The 19,803-nt window shown below is 54.4% G+C and overlaps 8 protein-coding genes across 8 annotated transcripts; 4 read left to right on the top strand and 4 right to left on the bottom strand.

Moving 5' to 3' along the window:
• Window position 1: 1 nt before the first annotated feature.
• Window positions 2-2,573, bottom strand: V2A60_002258 (ankyrin repeat domain-containing protein; the record flags this gene model as incomplete). Its single annotated transcript, XM_083253609.1, has 3 exons — window positions 2-2,295; window positions 2,355-2,390; window positions 2,477-2,573. 3 exons carry the CDS (start codon window positions 2,571-2,573, stop codon window positions 2-4), a joined length of 2,427 nt encoding a protein of 808 aa, XP_083109735.1.
• Window positions 2,574-2,946: 373 nt separating this feature from the next.
• Window positions 2,947-4,053, top strand: V2A60_002259 (uncharacterized protein; the record flags this gene model as incomplete). Its single annotated transcript, XM_083253610.1, has 1 exon — window positions 2,947-4,053. One exon carries the CDS (start codon window positions 2,947-2,949, stop codon window positions 4,051-4,053), a length of 1,107 nt encoding a protein of 368 aa, XP_083109736.1.
• A 793-nt stretch (window positions 4,054-4,846) lies between these two features.
• On the top strand, window positions 4,847-6,886 carry V2A60_002260 (uncharacterized protein; the record flags this gene model as incomplete). The annotated part of the gene is made up of 1 exon (XM_083253611.1): window positions 4,847-6,886. The coding sequence occupies one exon, from the start codon at window positions 4,847-4,849 to the stop codon at window positions 6,884-6,886; it is 2,040 nt and encodes a 679-aa protein (XP_083109737.1).
• A 404-nt stretch (window positions 6,887-7,290) lies between these two features.
• On the top strand, window positions 7,291-8,574 carry V2A60_002261 (uncharacterized protein; the record flags this gene model as incomplete). The annotated part of the gene is made up of 1 exon (XM_083253612.1): window positions 7,291-8,574. One exon carries the CDS (start codon window positions 7,291-7,293, stop codon window positions 8,572-8,574), a length of 1,284 nt encoding a protein of 427 aa, XP_083109738.1.
• A 110-nt stretch (window positions 8,575-8,684) lies between these two features.
• V2A60_002262 (uncharacterized protein) lies at window positions 8,685-10,607 on the bottom strand (the record flags this gene model as incomplete). Its single annotated transcript, XM_083253613.1, has 1 exon — window positions 8,685-10,607. The coding sequence occupies one exon, from the start codon at window positions 10,605-10,607 to the stop codon at window positions 8,685-8,687; it is 1,923 nt and encodes a 640-aa protein (XP_083109739.1).
• A 470-nt stretch (window positions 10,608-11,077) lies between these two features.
• On the bottom strand, window positions 11,078-11,584 carry V2A60_002263 (uncharacterized protein; the record flags this gene model as incomplete). The annotated part of the gene is made up of 3 exons (XM_083253614.1): window positions 11,078-11,271; window positions 11,330-11,441; window positions 11,525-11,584. 3 exons carry the CDS (start codon window positions 11,582-11,584, stop codon window positions 11,078-11,080), a joined length of 366 nt encoding a protein of 121 aa, XP_083109740.1.
• A 730-nt stretch (window positions 11,585-12,314) lies between these two features.
• On the bottom strand, window positions 12,315-13,745 carry V2A60_002264 (MFS transporter; the record flags this gene model as incomplete). Its single annotated transcript, XM_083253615.1, has 1 exon — window positions 12,315-13,745. The coding sequence occupies one exon, from the start codon at window positions 13,743-13,745 to the stop codon at window positions 12,315-12,317; it is 1,431 nt and encodes a 476-aa protein (XP_083109741.1).
• Window positions 13,746-14,983: 1,238 nt separating this feature from the next.
• V2A60_002265 (DNA helicase ZGRF1-like domain-containing protein) lies at window positions 14,984-18,055 on the top strand (the record flags this gene model as incomplete). The annotated part of the gene is made up of 1 exon (XM_083253616.1): window positions 14,984-18,055. One exon carries the CDS (start codon window positions 14,984-14,986, stop codon window positions 18,053-18,055), a length of 3,072 nt encoding a protein of 1,023 aa, XP_083109742.1.
• Window positions 18,056-19,803: the final 1,748 nt, after the last annotated feature.

The following is a 19,803-nucleotide window of genomic DNA, read 5'->3' on the forward strand; positions in this document are numbered from 1 at the left end:
ACTAGTCGATAGCGTACGATGCCAAGAGAGCTTGTATCTCTTCCCCGTCTTCATCGTCAATCTCTGCTGCAATGTCTTGCGGTGTCTGCCCTTTGTCGTTTTCTATCCCAAGGAGCTCTACGGGGTCCGGTGCGAGATCCAGCAGCTTCTCTACAATTTCTCGTCCCTCTACAGCGTCGCCGCATGGGCAGGTGACGGCGAAATGTAAAGCCGTCCAGCCTTTTTTTGACTTGAGCCTTCCTGCTTTTAGTAGTGATTGAGCCTTCTCCTGATCCGTGGATTGAAGTAGTACCTCGACCAATTCCGCATTCGCCATTGCGATGGCGACGTGTAAAACGTACTCGTATGAGGTACTGCACCATGCCAATGGGTCCGCGCCCCGGCGAAGAAGGTCCTTCACAAGTCCCAGCATCTCTTCGTTGCCGGTCTCAGAGAGACTCGCAAAGTAACAGGCCTTGTATAGCAGCGTCCGGCCACGGACTCGTACATCGAGCTGGTCAGGAGGCCAACTATTTAGCAGGTGGAAGACCGTGCTCTCGTGATTTCCAATTGCTGCGTTCATTACTGAAGTCCAGTAAATGTTTGTTGTACCGTCCTCCCCCGGGTCGGGTGACATTTTTTGTTGACAGACTCTGCATTTCTCTAGGTGCTTTCGTAGCAAAGCGGTGCAGCCCATCGTGGAGAGCAAAACCACCAAAGTATTTTCACATTCGAGCAGCAACACTTCTTTGGCCTGTTTCTTCTTGAGAAATTCGATATTTTGGCTCACAAACAAATTCGTCTTTGGATGTTTGCAATTCGTCAAAAAAGCTGGCAACTCCAAGGGTATCTCAGTGCATTTTTGGGCATGGTTAAGTGAGTGCTCAATCGCATAGTCAAGAATCTGAACGTCATCACCGCCCTTCAGCTTGCAGTGATTCAAAACTTTGACGCAAATATTCAGCAGCAAGAGATGGCAGTCCTCCTCGAATTTGGATCGCGATGCTATTTCCAGCTCCTTGAGGCCCGTATCGCTACGTAGGAACGTGTCAGTCGACCGGTGAAGAAATTCAACGTAGTCATCATAACCCTTGTCAGTCATAGACTGCTGGGTTGCTTGAATCGGAACTGCTCTTCTTCTCCGTGGCACAGCTTGTAGCAGCCCGGCTGTCGTTAGCTGAACGAAATTTGTGAACGAGTCCAGGGACCTTCCTTGGTCGGATTTCTCCCATTCAGCCATGTTTGTGTGTCCGAAACGCTCCTTTCCGGCAAATGCAAAAGCGTGCCGGAACTCGTCCGTCTTCAAAGGCCGGAAAGTGCCGAGACCAACTTGGAGCAGCTGCATCAGTTGGGCTGGGTTGCTCTGTGACGATTTCGAAGTACGCAGGGCGCTTCGATACAGCTCGTCGTGGCTCTGCTGAACATTTGAAACAGACCTCTCGAGCTCTTCAAAGTTCTCCGCATCTTTGAGCTGGACAATCTGTTGGCCTACAATAGTTGCCCATAAAAAGTTGTGCGATCCGGTTTTTCCAAGCGTATGCAAGATTCGAAGCCTTTTCTTGGTATCGTGGAGACATTTCAGTTTCTCTTCCAGTAATATGGGAATTTCAACATCTGTGTAAGGCTTCAGATCTATAAGTGTAGTACTCGGCTCCAGACCACCGTAGGTCGGCGTGGGTCGCCGAGATACGCAGACACCGATATTAATGTTTGCAGACTCCATCGCTGTTAGTAGGTATCCAAGGCATTCAAGGACTTCACGAGTTTGTTGATTATCTTTCCCATAAAATGGTGATGAGTTCCTCGACTGTGGGAATGAGCAGTCATCGATGGCATCGACGAAAATGCGAACACCAGCACCGTTGGTAGATAGCCCGTCCTTGTTTGCCAAGATGATGCTCTCCATGGCATCTCGGAGCTGTGTCGAGCTTGAAATCCCAGCCTTTCTTCCAGCTTTGATATCTTTACCCCAGCGTCTGACATCTTCCCAGGGTTTAATGGGCAACCCGCCAAGGAGTTGGCCAAAGAGATCGCGCAGGCATGACTGGACCGAATCCGACACATCACCGCCACAAAAGTGAGACGCAGTAACTATGCTGACATTCTGGCGGCTGAGCTCTACGGCCCTCTTCATCATGACCGACTTTCCGGTGAATGGCTTTCCCGTGATTGTTAGAAGTGGAAGCGGGCCTTTCTCCGTAGTCTCGATCCATGACTTGAACGCTTCTTGGCTCAGGAGCCAGTCTGCGGCAGTAAAACGTAGGGTATTCTGAAACTGTTCTGCCGATTGGGGTGCATGGAAGTAATTTTGACAAGCTAGAACAAATTACCGATGTGAGCCATTGTCCAGAAGTTGTCTCTCGAAATAGCCACACCTTCGAGCAGCGAGTTGTCGAGAGCCGCGCCTGTCACTAGTCCCGCCAACAAGAATTAGCATTTCGATTTTCCAGGCCGTGTTTTCGCAAAATAAAATTGACCCTGTAGTCCTCAAACATACGTTCTGGCTCGCCGGAATAAATGTTCACTACACCACCGGAAATGTTATTGCCTATCAAGGCACTGTTGGCGACTACATCCCCATGAATCGTGGTCATTTTGCTCGAATTTCTTGAAGTTTATGCAAGTAAGCCAGTGCAAATTCCACGTTCTATTTCTCGTGCCATGTAACTGAACTATTGAGGAGAATGGTGGCGATCCTTACCTTGGCCCCTGTCAGCCCGCATATCAGCCTCAGCCTTCTGCACGCTCACGCATTTACCTCACATCCCTGTAAAGGCAACCATTTGCATGGGCAACATTCAATGGTGGGCAAGCCACACGGTCTGTCGGCGGGTCCGACGGATGATCTTTTGTTGTGTAATGTAAATACAATCGCTTTTCGCGGTTGAGGTGATGCGAAAGATTCGGCATTCAACAGTGGTGCTTGCATTTTCGTCCCACTCAATTTCGGCAGAACTCACCTGCAACATGAAGTCGTTAGACCCAAATTTATATACCATAGCATGGATTGCGCCTCTCCGAATCGAGGCACAGGCTGCCATACATATGCTTGATGCCAGACATGACGGACAATTCCCTTCGTCGCGTGGCGACGACTATGTCTACATCGCCGGGGATGTGTGCGGGCACAACATAATCATAGCCACTCTTCCCGCCGGCCAGCTGTACGGCACAGGCTCGGCAAGTGCTCTTTCCAGTCAGATCAAGAAGTTTTTCCCCAACCTCCGATTCGGCCTCTTGGTGGGCGTCGCGGCTGGTCTCCCCCGCCTGGACAGCCCACCCGTCCGTGATATCCGCCTGGGCGATGTCCTGGTTGCCGTGGCCGAGGGAGAGACGGCGGCTCTGGTATCATACGACCTCGGCAAAGAGACCTCGGACGGCTTTCATCTCTCGCGCTCTGGCCATGCTATGGCGGTCACGGAATCAATTGTTCGCGCCGCTATCCGGACCATGGAGCTTGAGTTCCCAGACGAGGCCAGGCTATTCTTGCCTTACTACGACCAAATGAAAAGCAAAGAGCACGTCTCCGGCACATTCGAGGATCCCGGCCAGGACCAGGACAGCCTGTACGGCCGTGATGCTAATGGCGCGCATTGCATCGTACCGCGAAACAGGCGACCCAGCGACCGCCGTACCCGAGTGTGGTACGGTCCGATCGGCTCCGGTGACAAGCTCATGAAGAATGCGAGCGTCAGGGATAAGCTACGGGATGACTATGGCCTCATTGGTCTCGAAATGGAGGCTGCAGGTACTATGAACTGTATCCCCGTTGGCGTCATCCGGGGAGTCTGTGATTACGGCGATGAGCATAAAAACAAGCAGTGGCAACCCTACGCGGCCGCCATGGCAGCCGCGTACGCCAAAGCGATTCTGGACCGCACGCCGGTGCTTGCCACCCCCGCGGCCGCTGATGTCGTGAACAACAGCTTCTCGTCAAAGGATACATCCCTCGATAAGGATCAAGACTGCGCGCCGACGGGAAAGCGGTCGGATTTCACTGTTCATGGGGGAGTGCACGCCAAAAATAGTCTTATGGGAAATACGATCTCGGGTGGTCACGTCAACATATCATAGATGTACATGACAGTCCTGGCAGAGAGTCGACTCCAAAGTATTTGCGCGGTGTAAAGGGGGCGACACATCAGTTGGCCATGTGAATCTCGACACCAATGTGCATCTCAGACTCTCTCCTCAAAAGTTTTCAGAACAAAGATCAGGCGTCACTTGATGAGTCCAAAATACTGCTCTCGTATCGAGAGATAATGCTCAAAGTGGCACGAAAAGGGTATCTCCATTGCAGAGGTCAATATTGCTACAGCCATAGAAACGCATCAGTAACCGCAACCTCTCTCCGGCGTCCTGTAACTTGGGCACAACATACATGTACGATGGCAGCCAGGACTCCAGAAATACTTTGCTTTAGATGACGGCAAATAATACACGGTAGCTAATTTACCTCAACTTGAAGGGTAGTAACTGCACGTATAATTTGAAGCTCTCCGGCGATAGCTTGGAGCGGCAAAATCTTGCCTCCAGTTCGGCCTCTACTTATTCTCTTTCTATCTCATCTCAGCTCCCTATCTGGATGGAATCATCTTATTTAGTTCTAATTTTCAGATTGCCACGGTGTTAGAATACTTGGCTTATCTCGCTGCCCTTTGAATGGCTCCTCGTCGTCATGCGCCTCGTTCTGCTCAAGTGGGGAAGAAATTGAAGTTGGACGTCATGGTTTCTGTCTAGCTGCAATGGTTCGCAACTAGTTTACCAAACACAAATGAGTTCACCAGGAGGCCCTGAAGGCTGTAAAAGGAGAAAACTGGCTCTACGCGCCCACAACGCGACTCGGTGAGAAGAAGAACGACGTACTATGGAGCTTCCCATCATCACACCAGCGCCGGCGAACCATAAGCCCGGACCGCCCTCACAGCGCATCATGGGCTATTCGTGTCAGACGTGCGGACGACGCAAAGTCAAGTGCGACAGGGTCGTACCCGAGTGCGCGGCATGTCGCAGAACCGGCGCCGAGTGCGTGTATGAGGCGCCGCCACCGCGGGGCGGAAAAAGGCTGGTGACGAAAGATGTACTAGACAGACTCGCACGATACGAACAGCTGTTGAAGCAGCATGGCCTGCTCGATGCGGCGAACGATACTGCTGAGGCGCGGTCAGAGCCGGCTGCGCGTGGCACATCAAAGGAGCCAATCTCAATTCACTGGAACGCGGCCGTGGGGCAAGAGAGCGGTGCCGTGATAGCAGATGACGGCAAATCGAGATACATAGACAGCAGCTTTTGGCGTAACATTGGTGTCGGAGACGACCAGTTGGCGTCTGATGAAGAGGAGGATGCTGAGGTATCGGCGCAAATGCGAGTCCTCACAATTTCTGATCCGCTGTCGGACGCGCTGCTTGGTTCGTACCAGTCGCTTGCGAATTATCACCCGACAAAGGAGGACGTCCTGATCCTATGGCAAGCGTATGCCGAGAATATCGAGCCGATTACGAAGATACTCCATGAACCTTCCACGCGTGCAAGCATAGAGCGGATCTCACAGGACCCTCGACTAGCAACACCCCAAGATGAATGCCTCGTCTTTTCTGTATACCACTTCGCCGTATTTTCGATGACTGACAAAGAATGCGTCGAAAATTTGCGCCAGCCGCGCTCAGAGCTGATTTTGTCTCTGCACTTTGCTACCCGCCAGGCGCTGGTGAATGCCTCTTTTCTGAAAACCGCCGATTTGGCCGTTTTGCAGGCCTTTGTCTTATTTCTGTTGCCCAGCCGGTATACGTATGACGCTCACACACACTGGATTCTCACAGGCGCGGCCGTCCGAATCGGCCAGCGCATCGGCCTGCATCGAGATGGGACAAAACTTGGCCTCGCTCCATTCGAGACCGAGATGCGACGCCGGCTGTTCTACCCTCTTCTCTCTCTCGATGGCATTGCCAGCCAGATGGCCGGGACGGCCGTCGCCCAACTGCCGGATACTTGGGACGTCCAGCAACCCCTCAACATCAACGACGACCAAATTTGGCCAGGCATGACTGAAACCCCAGTCGAGCATACAGGCGCCACAGATATGATGTTCCGGCTTTCGCGGACATGCATAGGCAAGGCATTCGTGAAGACGGGCAAAATGCAAAGAGGCGGCCTCGGTGGCAATTTTGACGAAGCCGCCGAAGCAGAAAAGGCCATACAAGAGGCGGAGCGAGATGTGGAAGAGAACTACATACGATACTGCGACGTCATCAATCCCCTGCATTTTTTATCCATGGCACTGGCCAGATCAGGAATCCTGGCCATGAGGTTGCGCGTACATCTCTCCAAGATGCGCAACAAGACGGCAACTGACGCAGACAAGCGAGACACGCTGCATCTAGCGCTGAGGGTATTAGACACGGACAATGCGGTATGCACGCATTCCGGAACTTCCAAGTTCCGATGGCATACGCAGTCTTTCTTTCTTTGGGGGATGTGGGATTCGCTCACGTTTGTGCTTAATGGGCTGTGGAAAGAGCCAACCGTATTTTCGGCCGCAGATGTGGAATCCGCATGGGCGCGGATGTCGCAAGTGTATCAAAATCACGACGAAATGCTCAGCTCCAGGCAGACTATCAATGTCGCTTTTCGAAAACTCACACTCGTCGCCTGGGAGGCGCATCACCGGCCAGACCGAGAACGCGATCCGGAGCCGGCGTTCATCGCAGCACTGCGGGCACAGCAAGAGACGAAAAGGCGGCGCCGTGCCGCTCGACTCCAGTCCAGCACACTTGCTTCTACTTTATCCGATACAGACATGCTAAACTGGTCAAGTAGTGCTTCCTCTTCAGAGTCGCCATTCGAGTTCAATATTGACGATGCCGACTGGTCATTCTGGGACGGGCTGCTCCGTGGCGCGATGCAATAATGGCAACTTGCAGATTTTTGGATTCATGACAAAAGTCTCGCTTTCCCTAAGCTGCAAATACTATTCTTTTGAAAAAGAAATAATTAAAAAATCGGTATCATGTGTTGCGTTGTCGCCATAAGCTGATGGTAGATGAAGGCCTCTGATTGGCCAATCCTTCGGGTGGCCTCCGGCCGAAGGAGGCGACCCCCCCGGGCAAACCCCCCCGGTCCATCGCCCGAGATTCTCTACAAATTCGGCCGGCAGGCAGAAAACGGTGCTACCTGGGTGCTAGTATAAATAGCTAGCATGCGCCCGCCTACATCATTCCCAAAAATCGTCTGCAATAACAGAACCAAACACGCAGCGAGCTTTTACACCACGGCCGCTCCACACACTTACACACCCTCCACACATAATCAGTCATGTCTCAACTACGAGTTCTCGTTGTCGGTGCCTCCATCGCCGGCACATCCGCCGCCTACTGGTTCCGCAAGGCCGGCGCCGACGTCACCGTCATCGAGCGCTTCCCCTCGTTCCGCCGGACCGGTCAAAATGTCGACATCCGCACCGTGGGCGTGGAGGTGATGCGCAAGATGCCCGGGATGGAGGCGGCCGTGCGCGCCGCCACCACCTCCATGGACAGCATCAGCTTCGTCGACGCCCGGGGCCGCTCGTACGGCGCCATCAGCGCCACGGGCGACCCGGACCAGCAGTCCCTCGTGTCCGAGTACGAAATCTTCCGCGGCAAGCTCGCCGAGATCATCTACCGCTACACCAAGGACGACGAGCGCGTGCGCTACGTCTTTGGCGAGCAGCTAGCCTCGATGACGACCACCACCCCCGCGGGGGAGGGCGGTAACGGCGGGCCTGTCGTGGTCGAATACGCCAACGGGCGACGCTCGGAGGAGTTTGATCTCGTGGTGGCCTGCGACGGCGCGACCTCGCGCACGCGGGCGCTGGGCTTGGGCTGCGGCGTCCGCGACCACATCATCACTACCAACCACTGGGCCGCATACTTTGACATTGAAGAGGATCTCCTCGAGGGCAGCCGGGTTGGTCTCTCGTACAGCGCGCCCGGCGGTCGCATGGTCTGCCTCGGCCCCGACCCCGACGGCGGCTGCAAGGGCGTCCTGCTGAGCATCGCGGCCTCGAGCGCGGACGATCTCACGGGCCCGTTCCGCGCCGCCGCCCAAAAGGACGACGACGACTCCCTGCGCAGCTTCGTCGCCGCGCGCTACCGCGGCGCGGGCTGGCGCACCGACGACATCGTGGACCGCATGATGACGTCCAAGGCCTTTTACGCCAGCGAAATGGTCAAGGTCCACACGGACACGCTCTCGCGGGGCGGCCACTTTGCGCTCGTCGGCGACGCCGGATACGCGGCGCCCAGCGGCGCGGGCACCACGCTCGCCATGGCGGGCGCGTACGTGCTGGCCGGCGAGGTCGCGGCGCGCCCCGGCGACCTCGAGGCGGCGCTGGCGGCGTACGAGCGCACGATGCGCCCGCTGGTGGGCGAGATGCAAAAGGTGTCGCCGCTCTTCTGGCCCGTCATGGCGCCGCAGACGTCGTGGGGCATCGCGCTGCGCAACAGGATCATCCAGTTCGTGTGCTGGACGAGGGTGCTGGACGTGGCGCAAAAACTGTTTGCCGGCGCGTTTTCCAGCTCGGAAAAGCATGTGCTGCCAGAGTATGAGTGGGTGGACTAGACATGCGTGAGGAGGAGACGGCCTGTAAATGAAGTCTGCATTATATGTATTTTTAAGTTATCCCCAAACGCCTTTATATCATGGTTATTCATTTCTTTCTATGCCAGGTTTCATGTGAGCCACTCATCTAAGCGGCCGAATTCCTGTGCTGCGATCTGAGCCGGGTTCCGCCCGTGCTTCCGGACAGCGGGAACTCGCTGGCTCTCGCTGATATCCTTTAGCGCGATGCCGTCGCCAGTCTCGACGAGGCTGGTCAGTGACTCATGGTAAGAATATCCAGCGAGAGACTTCCTATCTCGCTTCTGCATGAATTGCGCCTCCTTCTCCGCCGCCACTTGGTCGCGCAGGCTCATCGTGACGAGCTCGCCGGCCAGACCCGCGTAGATGCTGGGTGAGGTGGGCGACGCCCGAGCCAGGGAATACACGCACGACGCGTCCTGGTAGATGCTGGGCAGGTAAACGTTGCAGTTGGGCCTGTAAAAGTCCGTCTTGGCCAGCATGTGGCGAGCGCACTCCCTGCCGGACATGTAGCAGCAGCGCTCTCGTTGCGTGCCGGCCGGCGCGGTGATCCAAGTCAGCGGCTTGGGGGCCGGGCCGAGTGGCGATTTGCTGCAGGGCACCGCGTCGGTGTAATGATAGCTCTTGGTCCACCGGTAGTCGAAAAGCTTGATCACCGATGTGCGGGCGCTTCCGGCGATGAAGCGATGCATGCCGTCTGCGAGCAGCGGCCCGGTCGGGGTGGTGAGCTCAAAGTGGTCCTGGAAGATGGTGTCGATGGCGGACGGCGTGCGCATGTCTTGCAGTCTGACTGTGCCGTCATCGTACGAGCTGAGGACTGTGCATCCAGAGCCGCCTGGAACGGAAGCGGCGTCGAGAGGTAAGACGCAACGCGATGTCTGCAGCTGTCGATCGTTGTAAATGTACGAGTCGGTACACCGGGCCGAGGCCTGCATTTTCGCTGCATTAGCAACGACTGTTCCGGTAGGCGTTCTGGTAAGATAGCGCAGAGGTTCCGCAGTGCCGCTCAATGCCAGAGCTACATCTCCGTTATGCATGTGCCGCACTTGGCGAATCTGTCGAAAGCTTGAGGAGCCCTCCATCTCCTTCATGTCGTGTCTCTCCGTGGGGAGTACAACGTGCTCCGCCAGATTTCCACTCTCATCCGAGTTTAATCCATCCGGGCCTGGCCACTTCCAGGGCAGCGAGTAAAAAAATATGTTGTTTTGAGTAGCTACTGCTACAGAAGAGTGTAGCGCACTGACATCGACATGTCGGATGTCATTTTGGCCACCAGAGGGCTCGTTGTCGGTAGCCTCTGGCTGGAGCCAGGCAATTGTTCTTCCCATATCTGTGTGATGAGTTGAAAGCAGTTGCAAGTATCCACTGGCTCTCCCTACGAGCATCATCAAGGTCTTGCCCATCTCAGCACCCTTGACAAGAGCAAGCGCCGAGACGTCGTCCTGGCCAGCCTTGAACCCGGACATCTGACCAACAATCTTGGTCCACTTCTCCTTTTTCGGTGACGAGTATCGTAGCTCCCTCCAGCGTACCACCACATCTTCGCCGATTCCCCACGCGACGATTTCCTCCTCGTTTTTTCCCTTCATGTGCGAAGCAGCGTCCACAAAGACGCTTGGCGGGAAAGTCTGCGCAGGACGAGCGTCGCGTCCGCCGCGTCCGCCGCGCCCTGCCCGACCTCGATGGCTCTGCGACGCCAGCTTTTTCGATGATACCAGCGATGAGAGTAGCAGAGCTCGCCGCTCCCAGGCCCTAGCCTGCCACGTGAGGCGCTTGGCCAACGTCTTCCATTGGCCAGGTGGCAAATCGAGGTAGCCGAAGTGAGTTCGCACAAAGACATTCCATCCATGGTGCTCGACAATGTCTTTGAGACCCTTTGAGGTCCTCGCCAGCCGTCCCAAGCTCTGGGCCGTGTTCAGATGCTGGAAGACGCTGCGCAAAACACCAATGGGCAGGGTGTCGAGCCTCGCCGGGCTGTCGAGGCGCAACGACGCCATGTCTTGCAAGGCGTTCATGATAAATTGATAAACGTGTTCTAAATCTTCATGATTTTTTGGACAGCATGTTGCAGGCCGATGTCGATGCCATTTTATAGAAGAATCGCCGCAAACTTTTTCTCCTACGATGTTCGATCTCGTCTCGAGCACGGTCACATCAACGCGAAGGATACAGTGGGCCTTCAGTGGGTGACTCAGAAGGCTTACAGGGGGGCCGCGCTAAATCTGCGGCTTGTAGGAGAACTCGAGCCGTTGTGGGGAGAAAAGAGTCAATTCAGTCATGATGACTGTTGATGGAGCATGGAATTGCAGGCTGCCGAGAAATCTAGATGAGACTTGTTTTTCAGGGCGTACCGATTTGTGCAATTGCAAGGTCCTCTTGGTTCATGGCGCTCGTCAGCCGCACACACTTCACACATCCCTGCAGTCGGCACATTGTCTTGGAGGAAATATATTGAATTATTCAGGGTATTGAATCATTGGGGTAGTTAGTTGGCCTTGAAAGCAGCGTAAGCCTGGAGCGCCGAGACGAGAGCAGTCACGACAGAGTTGGCAGCGACGCCGTTGGCAGCGTAGACGACGGAGCTGACACCAAGGATGGCGCTGAGGAAGCCAGCGATAGCCTTTTGAATCGGGTCCTCGAGCAGGGCGGGGTTTCGGGACCAGTAGTAGTTGAGGAGGGCTGCACAATCCAATGTCAGTCATGAGGGTGCAGAATGGCGCAGGGGCGCTACTCTTACAAGCAACGAAGATGAAGCCGCTGCCCTGATACCAGCCAAGGCGAGCGCAGGTCTTTTGCTCTTGGGGCAGAGCCTTGATAGCGGCGTGTGACTGCCAGTCTCGGCCGTTGACCTGTTCAAGCGCCGTTGTTAGCATGTTGTTGAGGCCCATCAAGGGGGGTCCGACTCCTTCGGGCCGCAGGATGAGGCGCCTACAGTGTGGCCAAGCGAGGTCAATAGCCAGGCACCGGCGGTGATTTCGAGAGCAGAAGGCATCGTGAGTGTTTTGTATATATGATGTAATTGTTGGATTGGGTGACGACAGCTTGCCTCCAGAGGATGATGAGAAGGCAAGGAGCTGTTAAATGCGGCGCGGGGAGTAATAAGTTACAAGGCCTCGGCTACCTATGGGTCCGTCGGTCGCGGCGCCTAGGGTAACGCTGAGCCGAAACTCCGCTCCCGACGGCGTAAATCAATTGACATTGATCAATTTGCGGCAATGTTATTATAGATTTCGGGTGTAATACATTCATCTTCTACTGTCTCTTGCCCAACATGGCTGCTCCAGTAAACGTTTGCTGGGGTAAATTTGGCGCCTCGTAGCTGATGACGCGATCATGTACGAGCGGATAAGTAGTGAAATGCTGATTGCCTGCTACACCTTATAACGTACAAGTACACTACCCTTTCAACACACACTGACCTACAACGAGGCATCAAGACAGGCGGTCCTTGTCGGGATTTTGTCGAAATAGCTATGGCAGATTGAGGCTTGGCCCTGGGGCTTGGCCAGCAGTAGCAAAGAAGAGCGGGTTTATTAAGAAGTCGAAAATAATACAATATACAAAAAGAATACATAAAAAATGAGTGTTCAGGCATCTTAGTTCAGCTAGATGCGATATTTTGTACGCGCAACTCCTACTCGCCAAGTGCAAAAAAAGAAACAGAAAGCAACCCCGGGATTTTCTTGTCAAATTTCCACAAACATGCCCGTCTTGCACGTTAATTAAGCCGCAGTCTTTCCAACCAATCTCAGAACAAATATGAGCATCACAGCCGCCATGCCAGCAAATGCAAGCGCCATGGTGTGAAAGCCGTACGTCGCATTAAGCCAGCCACCGGCAAGCGGACCAATCGCCAAACCGGAAAAGAAAAACAGCGAATTGAATCCATGAAGCTGCGCGTACGGCCCGTGCTTTCCAAAGAAGCCGGGATTCGCCAGGTGGTAGGACTCGATGACGCTTCCAGCCTCAACGAAGCTGATCGGTCCGGTCATTGCGAGTGCAACACCATTGAGCGCTAGGACGACGCAGAAAAAGGGCACTTTCGCAGCATCGGATAGTATTCCAAGTGATGGCAAAGAAAGCAGCCCACTTGCAACGATGGTGACCAGAAGCCCCGAGGTTGCCAACGCTCTTGGCCCATATCTGTCCACAGCCCAGCCAGCTGGCTGGCCAAGTCCGACAAAGGGTATCATCATGCACACAAACACCATCCCGACTTGGTTCGAGGTAAAAGAGAACAAGTTGGACAGCTCGATAGGCACCGTCGCGTCAATGGCACCGAAAATGACGCCCTGTGAGAGAGACATTGCCATGGCCATTGAGAGTCGTGGGTTGCGCATGCAAAAGGCCACTGGGAGGTTTCGCGCCAGCCAACCGGGATTTTCAGGTATAATGAAGTTGCAGCTCTCCAATTTACTTCTCTGGCCGAGTAGAGGAGAGGACTCGTTGGCATCGGCACAGCATCTTCCATTGGGCAAGTTCTCACGGGATTCTGAGATTGCCGCACTCTTGTCTTGACCCGGCGCCACTTTGTAGTTATCCATCTCCATTCTATCAAGCACGAGCAGTCTCATGGTAAGATCCACAACCAAAATGGCCGCACTGAGCGCAAAGATGGCCTGCATCCCCCCAAGGTCGTACAGGAAGCCACCGAGCGCCGGCGCCACCAGTTGGCCCATGGACACAAAGGAGAAGATGGAACCGGTCACCCTTCCCAGCTCAGCGGTGCCCACGAGGTCCTGGATAGTGGCGAAGCCGACCGACCACACAATGGCAACCGAGAGACCCTGCAGCAACCTGGCCGCCATCAAGGCAGTGACGGAGGCGCCCGCGCAGAGCATTGCCGTGCTGGCGAGCAGCGTGACGACGCCGACAAGAAAGGGCACCTTGCGCGAGCCGAGCCTATCGGCCGCCCATCCCACCGGCACCGCAAAGAGGACGGAGGAGCCCGCGTAGGCGGCCAGCTGACGTGACGTCTGCGTCTGAATGTCGCCGTCGTCGACGCCCAGGCGGTCGCGCAGCACAAAGGGCATGACGGGCACGACGATGCCATACAGGAACAGGTCGCTGAACAGGCCAATTCCCACAGTGGCGATGACGAAGAGGCGCTTCGACCGCCACTGGTATCCCCATGGAGGCGATGGGCGTGCCATGGTGAGGTTTTCTGTTATACAGCAGAGCGGTGCTGTTGCCTGGCAGTGAATGCGGTCATACGCACCCAAAGATGGTGAAGTAAATATTTAAAGTTTTTGGGGACAGAGGTGACTAAAAAGGGCTGGCCAAAAGGAAGATCGGGGCCGATGATGTCTTTCTCGAGTGGCGACTTTTTGGTGGCTGGCTGAGACAAGGTGAATATTCCGAGACTGAACGAACCCAGTCGCCCAGTCCTCGGGCCTTGTGTCAGGTTACATCACAAATTGCGTTTGATTACTCTTCGCAAATGTAGACAGGACTCCGAAGTATTTTCTTTTTATTTTCAGCTGACCGACTCTCCGTGCATGTGTCGATGAGTTGGTGCTCCAGTGCACCGGGCGCAGGTAACCGCTGCGAACGCTGGCGGCGGCTTCTCAAGTGGCTTTGCTTCCGCCAGAATAAGAAAATGTTTCAAAATCGAAATCATGTTTCGGGGAAGTACTCTCAAGCACTACACGAGTGTTGAAATGTGGTGCACATTCGGCACACCGAGTCGACGGTACTGATCTCTATGTCTGTCCCGCCAGACCGCCAAATGAATGCTTGCATCAGACTGTAGTCTCATTCATTCTTGTAGTATCCAACTAAATACAAGAGCCCGTGCCCAAAAAAGAAAGGGGAGTCATGGGAACCGTATACGCAGGGGAGAAAAGATAGCAATCAAGAATCGCTCGGCTCGGCTCTGTAGCTCTGCTCTCTGTAACCACTACATTTGTCGTGATAAGAAAAAAAGTACAACGAATATCTTGTCGTGATTTCAATTCTTATCCTGCGAAATCTTTTTGTTCGTTTTGTTAGAGTTTATTTTAGTTTAGATCCATGTACTTACTGAGCTCAAAGTTTGATTTCGTAAGAAAAATCGTCGGTATGGTGAGCGTTCCATCATGATCGTGTAGAAAGTGAGAACGAATCAGAGTATCGCGAGTACATAAAAGTATACAAAATCAGTCTAAAAGATAATATTTCAATGTTAGAAGATCTAGAGCTAGTCAATTCTACTGTAGATAAATACTCTTGCTGAACAGTTCCCCATGTAGGGTAGGCTGCAATCACGTGAATTGGCGTCGTGGCGTGATCCATTAACGCGTCTGGCCAGACACGTCAAGCTCCCAAAGACATCGTCGATCGCGATAACTTGACGGCAGGATTGCTTACCCGCGAATCATTCACAAAGTTCCGATATGAGACTCAAACCCAGATGTCCTACGCTGTAGCGAAGCCCCAAGCCTCGTCGCCGGCAGGGAAAGATGGCCCGCCATCCACAGCCACCGTTTACGATTTCATATGCCTGTTCACGCACGATCTGCGACGTAAGCAGAAACGATGGCAAGATGGCAAACTGAAGTATCACAGCTTCAACAAGAAGGTCATGGTCTACGATGACCGTGGCCACTTCGTTGGAGATGCACACTGGGACCAAGAGGGGGATCTGGCCCCCGGTGACGAGCTCTCACTGGACCGAGGCATGGCCCTCGTCCAAGTCGAAGACTGCACGGGCGAGAAGCAGCAGGATTTGACTGAGCTCCTGGATAAAAGAGCGCGCGAGGTGGAAAAACGACGGCAAATAGCGGCAGCGAAAACGAGGCCGACGCCACGCAGCTCACTAGCTGGCGGGCAACAACCGCAAGGCGCGCAGCAACGACCGCATCTCCCACTGAGCTCCCTAGTACAGAGCCCGGGGCCAATTGGTCGCGCAGCCATACCGGCGCATTCTCCTTTCGAGGCCCGGCAGGGGAAACTGCATCAAAATAAGCCACCGACAGCCGATGCGCAGCCGACCGTCGCGGAGCGGCCGCCGCCGGCCAGGAAACAACGCGTCAGCCCCTCGCCGCCTAGCAAAGCAGGGTTCGCGCGCAATCTTTTTGGCACCACACTAAATCTATCTGCATGTCCCGGGCCGGAGCTGATGGCCGCCAGGGCGCGAGCGCTGCGGCAGAGGATGTTGTCGCAGGTCGGAGCCTCGTCGACACCCTTGGAGGACGAAGAGACGGAGGACCCGGAGCCTGTCCAGAGCAGTCCACTCTTTCTACAAGACGATGAAGAAGTTGGTCGTTGTCGACCGGCCAAAAAGCAGCGGCCAACTCTGCAGCCTGTGACGCGGCATCCGATCGCTAGCGCACGTTCAGTGATGGTAGAGGCAGAGAACGCGGTAAATCGCAGTACCGAATCAGCTATTGGTGACGAAGACGTTTCTCAGGAAGAAAATATACTGAATAATCAGCGAAAAGAGCAGCGAAAGCAACACGACCAAACTGCGGAGAAGAGCCATCGTACGCAGGATAGGGACCGAGACGAGGATAGCCCCACGATAATATTGGAAAAGACCTCTAAAAGAAAAAGGAAGGATAGAGAAACATCACAATTTTTACAATCGCGACGCGCCGAAGCCGAAGAAATTCAAAGGAAACAGCCTTCTGCAACGCGTTATTCACCTTTACCAGATCTAATGATGGTCAACGAGCCTAACGAGATTGAAGACGCGCAACGTCAACGCAGGACTTCTAAAGAGTCACGAAGTAAGAAAGAGGACCGCGAAAGGACAGCAACAAATCCTTCAGTCCCTGTCCGCGCTGAACCGGAATCAAAAGAGCTTAGGACGACGCTACGAATGCGGTCGAGACAAAAGAGGGGCTTGCTCGTGATGCGAGAGCCGATTGTACAGCTGCCAAAACCGACTTCGGCGGAAGAAGAGCGTGACGATAGAATCGAGAAAACACCATCTCCAGAACCATCGACTCCTCCAACACAACCGATACGTTCAGCGTCACCGGAAGAGATAACAATACCGAGTTCGGCAGCTCCTGAAGACGGCTTGGAAACAAATCCTGAAGAACGTATACCGACTCCTGTGCTGCCCGAATCGAGCAGTGAAGACGAGATACCCCAAAAATCTCAGCGACGCACCAAGAAACGCAGGACCTATAGTCCATCTCCCGAGCTAGAGGTCAGCGAAAAAATCTCAAAGAAGAGGAAGCAACGAGATTCTACAAAAGGAAATGTTCATGAAGAGAAGGCTAGTGAAGAGGAAGATGAGCCGCGGCCACGAAGACGTCGGGCAGCAAAGCGCAGGGCCTACAGCGAAGAGTCTGAGTCTGAGCATAACAAGGCCGAGCAAGAGGAGGAGGCTCCTGAATTGCAAGGTCCACGGATCAAGAAGCTGCCTCGAAAAGGAATACGAAGCAGAGAGATTATCGGGTACGTTCCGCAGGGCATCGATGCGCTGATTCCGGGCCCGTTCGCTTCGGCTTCGTTTCGACTTGGAGGCCCGCCAGTGCCCGCCGTCGTTAGCGAAGCGCCGCGCAAGCCTCTCACGGCGGAAGCATCATCAAACTCAAAAGCCGCATTAGAAACTGCAGAAAACCGTACAGAAGAAACACCAGGCGAGGAGGAGCCAGTCGCCGAACAACTGGTGGTGATGGAAGACCCCGCTGCATCTCCACAGGATGAGTCTCCTACCACCGCAATCAGGCTACCTGATCCAGTGCTCGAGTCAATGTCGGAGCCGGTAATAGAGCCGGTAGTACCACCAGTACCACACCGAGTGCAGCTTCCGGTATCACCTCGAGTTGTTGCTGGAAGTCCAGAAGCTGACGAGGCAATTTCACCCAAACTAATCCCTCGTCGAACTATCGCACCTAAAGCACCAGCGCCAGTTGTGCGATGCAACAGCTCGAGCAAGGCGATTACGCCCACGACAGCAGAGCCCAATGAGACGAAACTGGAAGCGTTGAGTGCGCCCGAGGTTGCTCTTGCCAAAATACCTTTGCAGTCAGACGCGCAAACGTCGGGGAACCTGGAACTCGAGACGAAGCCAGAGATGATTGCAAAACCACCGGCAACAGTCCTGACCGGGGCGTTGTCGACCTCGGAAAGCATGTCCAGTGGAAGCGAGACGAACCAGACTACAAGGCCGCGCATTGCCAACCCAGCGTCGAGGGGCAAGAAGGCGGCGCGGCGGGAAGACGCGGCGGGTCTTGCGCCGCAGGTCATGGTGCCATTTGAGCCCGTACAGCCGGTCGCGCGCATGATTAGTACCCGTCCCGCAGGCCTCGGCGGCGCTGGCAGGGGGAGGATCGCCGCGGCAGGTCCTTTGGCCATGGGTCCCGTGGCACCACCACCACCACCACCACCACTACCGTCTGCAACCGGCGCGCCGGTCGTCGCAAAGAAGGCTGCGAGTATGCCTGGGTTTACATCGGCGAGCGGCGGGACATGGAGTCGGCATGCGCACGATTTGCTGGGGATGGAACGACCAGAGCGAGGGAGATGAGCGCTTGCAGGTTTCGTTGACGTTTCCCTTTTTCTTCTTTTTTTCTTCTTCTTTTTCTCTTGCTGTAAATACTTTTAGCATGGCCAAAAAAGGGCCCCTCACATGTTTTTTTCTCTCTTCACGAACTCATGTCAATGCAATGACCCCAGGTTTACGTATATATGTATATAGTCGCACACCCGTCGTGTTCTGTCCGATTGTGTATTTGGCGGTTCGTATAATGATTGGTTAATTTCAAGGCTGTCAGCGGAGAAGTTGGACGCGGGGCAGGTGGTCTGGAATCCGCAGTTCAGGTCACTTGTAAGCCCACCATTGCCGTGATTGGTGGTTTTTTCGTCTTTCCCCTTTCCCTTATTTTTTCTTTTTCGGATGGTTTGTGATTGGCGAGGAGTGCGAGACCTGGGACTTGTCCATTTGCTCGATTCGGGAGCCGGTGGTGGTGGCGGTGGTGCGCGTCGTTTCTCATGTACACCTGTCAAAGCAGGATCAGGGTCGAGGCTATCGAACTGCCCATTGTTCACAATTGTGACGGGGAATAGACTTGAACATTTCATATGCATTATGGAACATGTGATCATCATAATGCAGCAGAGTACGCCTACACTAGCAACGAGAATGGCTCCTATGATGTGTAGGGTATGTAGGGTAGGTGCCTGTACTGATACACAGAGAGCATGTGCTGCGGGCCGGCAAGCAGAGCATCTGGAAACTGGGAAGAGGGGCGGTCGCGCTTATATCTCAAAAGAAACGAGGGAGATGGTAGGACACGGTGGAAATCTGAGCTGTTGCTAACAATTGCTACTTGGATTCTGATTGTCGTGTGGTGTTAGTGTACAGAAGGAAAGTTACCAGAAACGAGGCTAGAAATAAGGCTGTGTGATATTTCTGACAGCCACCGAGTTTCCGTCAACAGCAGCCAATATAGCGGCAGCCACAGCGACTTCTCATGGTCCAGAACGGGATTCACGAAGCTCACTGCTGCCGCCGAGTGGCATGTATCTTTTTGCCGGTGCACTATCACGACAGGACGGCAGCCTTGACCACGACATGGAGGCCATGCCGCGCAGAATGCAAGTCACCTTTGATAGCAGCTCACAGACGCAAAAGGACACTTCCTGGTGTACTGACAGTATTGAGGACCCCCCTGCCCCAGATAATCAAAACTGCGGAGAGCGCCATGATCCCCTTCGAACAGCGACGACTTCCTATTCAGGCTCGCCGTTGAGTCACTGGGAACTTGAGAAGCAGGCTGAGTTTTTGATGGTGGGAAGTCATCGGCCAATCAGAGAGCCTCGTTCTCGCCGAAGAGACCGTGTGGGGCGCTGAAGAGGTGGGGTCCTTCTGACCAATAGAGCTGCCAGACTGTCATACCCTTGCCGAAATGGAGTGCTTTGATTGGTGACTGGCGCGGCTGGCATAAAAGTACGCTAAACCTAACTGAACACGCCGAAAGAGTCAGCCTCTTGGAGAGTGGGCTTTCGCCAGTTCCAAGTTGTGACGAGGTATCTTTCCGGTGGCAGCCAGGGCGTCGAGGTACCTGGAAAGAAATGCCCTGCAAGACGCCTCACGACAACCCTGATAATCCCCCTCTACTCACCTAGGCACTCAGTATACGGAGTACGAATTACTGGATTACTGGCACCTGCTCCCGCTGATGCTCCTCTGCTGCACCGCCCACCCGCGCCATCGCAATGCCGCATCTCGCTAACTGAAATACCTGCATGACTCCCCTCGGCCTGCGCCTCAGG

This window comes from Cordyceps javanica, chromosome 1, assembly GCF_051103115.1.
Source record: "Cordyceps javanica chromosome 1, complete sequence".
In the NCBI taxonomy this organism is placed as follows: Eukaryota; Fungi; Ascomycota; class Sordariomycetes; order Hypocreales; family Cordycipitaceae; genus Cordyceps; species Cordyceps javanica.